General features: G+C 50.5%; 1 protein-coding gene across 1 annotated transcript; it reads left to right on the top strand.

Moving 5' to 3' along the window:
• Positions 1–2,058: 2,058 nt before the first annotated feature.
• Positions 2,059–6,270, top strand: LOC145999306 (uncharacterized). The gene has a single exon (XM_083136246.1). It carries the CDS (start codon positions 2,059–2,061, stop codon positions 6,268–6,270), a length of 4,212 nt encoding a protein of 1,403 aa, XP_082992372.1.
• The last annotated feature ends 552 nt before the right edge of the window (positions 6,271–6,822 follow it).

Raw genomic sequence — 6,822 nt, 5'->3', positions numbered from 1 at the left:
GGGGAGTGCAGGTGCTGTCGGCAGCTGTGTGGATGAGTGGCTCTGCGTGGGAGCGTCGACATCTGTTCGGATGTGAGTATTGAATTTTTTGCTTTGCGTGATATGTGGATCTGATGAAATTGATCTCTCTGTGGGGGTTCGTTGACATCTGGCGGATGCTCGTTTCGAATGCCTCTCTGTGGGGTAGCTTTTGGCATGTGTCCAGTTCAAATATACATCTCTGTGGCGAGGGTTGGCATCTGTCCAAATATATCTCTGTGGGGGATCGCAGCTGTGTGGATCAAATATATATCTCTGTGGGAGAGTCCGGCAATGGTGTCTGGTAGTTTCAGTAACCGTTGCGATGTTGTCGGGCGAAGAAGCAGAATTGATAACTTCAGCGTTGAATGGTTGCGGTTGTTTTCCGGGGTATATTGATTTGTATTGTATGGCTGTAATATTGCAAGAGTACACACCAAGGAAGCCCGTGTTTTGTGCAGGTTGTTGGGAAATGCCGCCTAACCAGGAGGGTCATGTATGTTTGACGGAGCATTTTCGTTATTGTGATTCTGAGGAAAGTCGCGACGATAATTGTGAGAACTGTATACGAAGGAAGGTGAAAAACGCGTGCGATTATTTCCGCGATCCGTCGAACGCTGAGCATGTATTTGCATATTACGAACCAAAGCATGTGGAGGTATGTGGAGGTTGCGACAAAACAGTAATGGAATTGTACGGTGGTCTTCAGATAATGATCGAGGACAGTGTTTTGATGGAGGATCTTGTACGTTGGTTGGAGCGTAATGAGAAGCTCAACGGTCCAGAGTTGTTTTGGGCTTTACGGGGAGAGTAAGGTGAGAAGAAGCAGATGTGCGAAGCAGCTGCATAGTGTGTTTTTTGTATGTTTAAGTGGTTTGGTTTGGTTTTGTGATCATTTGTCGCGAGGGGATGAATGCGAGAAGTCGTGCGGGGTCGATGGGTAGAGGTTTTGGCGGTCGCGTGGGTGTTTTCTGTCGTTTTCTTCGAGAGGGTGTTGTTCGTACGGACGAGACAGGTATATTGAATAGCGAGAGGTCGCGATTGGCTACATTTAAGAGGTGGGGTGTTAGGTTTATGAATCCGAAATCTCTAGCAAAGACAGGTTTTTACTTTAATAGGTTACCGGACGTAGTAAAGTGTGTGTTTTGTGGTGTTGAGATAGGTAATTGGGAGTTTGGGGATAGTGCAGAGAAAGAGCACAGGCGTTGGAGTCCGTACTGTCCGTTCCTGAGGGGTATGTTTGTGGGGAATATTGAAGCGGAGTAGGCACGAGGAATGGAGTTTGACGATAACGTCTGTGTGATGTCGGCGTGTACGTGTTTACCCGACAGTTTGGATATGTACTGTGTTTTCCGCAGTATGACCAGTTATACCCCCGAGTACGCTGTGTTTTGTATTGGTTGTTTCGAGGGTTACCCAGACGGCGAGGCTCATCCGTGTGTTAGGGAGCATAATAGTGTCTGCGGCGGACGTGGTGTAGATGGTGACTGTAATGTTTGCGTGCGGAAAAAGATACGAAGGTGGGTTAGCTACGCCCGACAGCCGGAAAATATGTATCATATGTTTGCACACTTTACTCGCGACCACCGTAGATTAGTCGACGGTTCCGGCGGAGACGACGACGGCGATACGACGGGAGTGGAGTATATGTTTTACGAGACTTTGCTTCGATTGGTTGAGTTGCCATCGCTGATGAGGGAGCTGGTGACGTGCATCGCGCAGAAAGAGTGGCTGCATGGACAAGGTAAGTGGAGCAGTTGATATACAATGTTTGTGTGTGTGTGTGTGTTGGCATCTGGCCATCTGCGAGGATCGAATTTTTTGCTCTGTGGGGTAGCGCATCTGGCCAGCTGCGCGGATCGAATTTTTTGCTCTGTGGGGGAGCGCAGGTGGCCGGATGCGCGGATCGAATGAATTTCTCTGCAGCTGTAGATGCGCATGCGCGCGCGATCCCTGGAATTTGGGTAGAATATATAAGGCACCGTCGATCGGTGTGAGCATTTTTTGCGGTAGGGAGGACCACAGGTCAACCAGTACACAATGGTGTTGTTGAAATCGGGTGAGATATACGTGAGCGCCTGCGATATTCTGTTGGACCAATATGAAAGGGGAGAAGGTGGAGGATCGGAGAGGAAGAGGATGATTCTACAGGAGATTATCCGAATGATGGGTCGTGGCGAACCATGCCGGCGTCTTGATTTGCTGGAACGTTTGATGTCCGAAGTGCGTAGTTTGGACGGAAACCAGGAGGGAGCGGGAACGTCGTCCAGTAGGAGGGATGACGACACGGTCGGCGGCGATCGCGATTTTCTGGTAGAAGAGGACGACGACGAAGAAGAAGAAAAAGAAGAAGAACGGGAAATGGCACCCCACACGAAGTATGTGGACATCAAAGAAATGGATGTTCGTCGAGTGAAAAAGTATAACGCTACGTGCACTACGACGACCTTTACCTTCAGGTCGCCGGACGAGAGCGGAGATGCTATGAGTTGGGTGCACGAGGGGTTGGACGCTGTGCTGAACCACATTGTGGATCGACACAAACCATCGGACAAAGTGGGCGTGGTGCTGGAGAACAAGTCTGACGAGTCGGTTCGACCGATTGGTTTGTCGTTACGGAGAATCGATCAACTGGGTGCTGATATGTTATGGAATGTGGTCGCCAGGGTGTTGCAATCGAACGCCACGTTCTTGTCGACGGATCTTCTACAGCTGCGTGTGTCCGTGATTGGCATGCCTGTCGGTTACGGACGTCGGAAACTGAACTCTCGCGAGCTTGTAGCGCACGAGAGATACGCAAAAGTGAAGAGAAGTGTGGTGACTGTGAAGAGCGAGATCAGAGGTGAGAAGATATGTCTGGCCAAAGCCCTGGTGATCGGTCGGATGTATGCCGACAAAGAGTCAGATCCTGAGTATTTCGGGAAATACCACAAAGCATTTGTACGTGGTCGCAGAGTGTTGACGTCGGCGGCGATGGAGTTGTGTGGAAAGGCCGGGGTATCACTGCAGTCGACGGGGGGAGGTCTCGCCGAATTGGCTGCGTTCCAGCGTTATTTCGGAAGTAAGTACAAAATCTTTGTGTTCAGCGACCTGGAGAAGCCGGATGTGTTGTTCGCCCAGGAGGTACCCCAGGCGAAAAAGTCGATATACCTGTTGCTGAATCAGAGAGACAACCACTATGACGTCATTGTGAATCCAGTGGCTGCGTTCTCGATTCCTTATTTCTGCGAACGATGTTACGCTTTTTCCCGAAATTTGCGGCACGTGTGCAAAAATATGTGTCATCTGTGTCACACGTCGCCCGTGTGCAAGAAGGAAGATGTGGTGCATTGCGAACGATGCAACAGGATGTTCAACAGCGATGTGTGCTACAAGAACCACCTAAGCACTCGCTACGGCGGGGGGACGGTGTGCACGCAGATACGAAGCTGCACGGGATGTTACCAATTGTTGGACGCCACCCATCCCGAGAGTGCAAAGCATCGTTGCGGCTACAGGTATTGCAAGACGTGCAAATCACAACGCGAGATGAACCATCTGTGCTACATGCAGAGGGACAGTGGAGGTGGTGAGGAGATCAGCTGCAAGAGATACCTGTTTATGTTTTATGATTTCGAAGCCACGCAGTGCACACCCTATGTCGGTCGACCTTCGACATATGTACACGAACCGTGCTTGTGTGTGGTGCAGCAAGTGTGCAGTGTATGCATCGAGGACACAGATATGATGAAAGATTGCTTACAGTGTGGTATTCGCCAGCACTGCTTCGAGGGAGAGGATCCTGTGCGACAGTTTATGGACTACGTGTTCGTGGAGCGACCCTACTTCAAGAGGATTGTGTTAGTGGCCCACAATTTCCGAGCCTACGACGGTATGTTTGTGTTGTCCGATTTGCTTAAGAGGGATGTGGAAGCTCCCGAGGTGATCATGGACGGTACGAAAATCCTGTTTATGAGCGTGGGGAACAAGTTGCGATTCTTGGATTCCTTGAACTACTTGCAGATGCCCCTGTCGAGTTTCTCAAAGACGTTCGATTTGGAGGAGACAAAGGGATTCTATCCGCATCTGTTCAACACCAAGGGAAATCGCGACTACAAGGGTCCCTTCCCCAACGACCGGTTCTTCGATCCGGACCACATGTCGCCGCAACACCGCCAAAAATTCTACGAGTGGTACAACAGAGCATCGAAGGAATGTGTGTTGTACGATAACGCCCACGAGTGTCGCAAGTATTGCATTCAGGACGTCACAGTACTTCGAAGAGGAGTGCTCAAATTGCGTCGGTATTTCCTGGACATCGCCAATGTGGACATTCTACAGGACTGTTTCACCATAGCGTCGGCATGCTCCCTGGCGTACCGAAGACATTTCCTCTCGGACAACACCATAGGCGTGATTCCACGTGACGGCTACCGCAATGTGAGTAATCAGAGCAAGATCGCGCTGAAGTGGTTGCTGCATCTGGAGAAGTCGGAGAAAGTAGAGTTGGAGTATGCCGGTAAAGAAAGGGAGCATGTGGCAGTGAATGGCATCGCCGTGGATGGGTACGACAAAACCACAAGGACCATCTACCAGTTCCACGGGTGCTATTTTCACGGATGTCCATCTTGCTATAAGGAGCGATCGAGACCCGTGTCGAAGAATATCCAATCCGACCCGGCGGATACGATGGGTGCTCGATACGAGCGAACGCAGAGGGTGACATCGAGCTTTCGCCTATTGGGTTATACTGTGGTGGAAATGTGGGAGTGCACGTTCCGCGGGATACTGCGGGACCGACCTGACCTCAGCCGCGAACTAGAAGAACGTCCGTTTTTTCGGAGTGCTCCGCTGGTGGCGAGGGATGCGCTGTATGGAGATAGGGTGGAGGTGTTTAAAATGCGAGGAGTGGTTGGCGCCGACGAGGAGGAGGAGAAAATACGCTACTACGACATCACATCGCTGTACCCGACCGTGAATAAGTTCGCCAAGGCACCTGTGGGACACCCAGAGGTTCTGTTCGGTGCATCAGCACCGACACCAAAGGAGGTATTGGAAATGGACGGCATAGCCAAACTCCGAGTGCTTCCGCCGCGAAACCTATACATTCCAGTGCTGCCTATGAAGACGGGAGGGAAACTGTTGTTTCCGTTGTGTTGGAGTTGCGCAACGGGGCTCCGACAAGAAGGAGAGTGCGACCACACGGATGCGGAGAGAGCAATCACGGGAACGTGGGTGCTGGATGAAGTTCGCCTCGCCGTCGAGAAGGGCTACAAGATTCAGGATGTGTACGAAGTGTGGAGATACGAAGTGAGCGTCTACGACCCGACGACAGGTGAGGGGGGTTTGTTCGCTCAGTACGTGAACACGTTTCTGCAAATCAAACAGGAGAGTAGTGGTTGGCCAGTGTGGTGCACGGACGATGAGAAGAAGGAGGAGTATATTGGTACCTACAAAGAGCACGAAGGGATCGAATTACGTAAGGAGCGCATCGACAAGAATCCAGGACTGCGTGCTGTTGCAAAGTTGTGTCTGAACTCGCTTTGGGGTAAATTTGCGCAGAACAGTAACAAACCACAGACGTCGATCATACGAGAACCCAGGGATCTCTTTGAAAAGTTGACGGAACCCGGTGTCAACGTGAAGCAGGTGTTGTTTGTCAACGATGACACGGTGATTGTGAGTTGGGACTACCTGAATGAGTGTGCACCTCAAAACAGCAAAGTAAACGTCGCAATAGGTGCGTACACGACAACCTTCGCCAGGATCCGTCTGTACAAGCTGTTGGACGCTGTGGGGGAAGATATATTGTACTGCGACACGGACAGCGTGATATTTCTCGAGACCAGACGATCACGCGGGAAACTACAGTTGGGCGACCACCTGGGAGATTTGACGGACGAAATGTCGGAATTCGGCGAAGGTGCCTACATTAGGGAGTTTGTGTCCGGCGGTCCGAAGAATTACGCTCTGAAGGTGTGGTCCCCAACAAAGGGAAAGGAGTTCCATGTGGTAAAAATGAAGGGTATCACGTTGGACCACGCCGCGAGTTCGAAATTGAACTTTGATGTGGTGAAAGATTTTGTGCTGCACATGGACGAGAAAAAGAAAATGGTCATCCAATACCCCAGACGGATTGCGAGAAAACGACGTTTCGTGCTAGTGACAGAACCTCAGGAAAAAACATATCAGGTGGTGAATACAAAACGACGGATAAGAGATTCCACGTTGGACACCCTACCATACGGCTACCGTAGCGTCCAGGAGGAATAGAAAAACGGGGGAAATGCGGTGAAAGACACAGTCATTGCGATGGTTCTCCAATGGAAACAACCGTTCCGATGCATCGTGGCTGGTCCTAGTGGTTGCGGCAAGTCGACTTTTGTGTTGAACCTGTTGCGAAATAGAGGTGAACTTATCGATGGAGGAGGATTCAAGAGGATTGTGTGGTGCACGGGATCAAACTTCGCACCAACCAAAGTGGAAGGTGTGGAACAACATAACGGTATGCCAAATTACGACGATTTGAGGTCCAACCCTCCATGTCTGGTGATCCTGGACGACCTTATGAACGACGCCTACAACGCGCACGAGGTGTCCGACCTGTTCACCAAAATGTCTCATCACGACCGAATCAGCGTCATTCTTTTGACTCAGAATTTATTTCCTAAAGGTTCCCAATCGCGAGATATCGCCCTAAACGCTAACTACATGGTGATCTTCAAGAACCCGAGGGACCATCTGCAGGTGTCGACGTTGGCGCGACAAATATACCCTTCCAAGTGGCGATGCTTCGAAAAGGTATTTAACGATATCACCCGACAA

This window comes from Lepisma saccharinum, chromosome 15 (genome assembly GCF_977018435.1).
Source record: "Lepisma saccharinum chromosome 15, izLepSacc3.1, whole genome shotgun sequence".
NCBI classification, from domain to species: domain Eukaryota; kingdom Metazoa; phylum Arthropoda; class Insecta; order Zygentoma; family Lepismatidae; genus Lepisma; species Lepisma saccharinum.
This window is presented reverse-complemented; position numbering and strand designations above follow the sequence as displayed.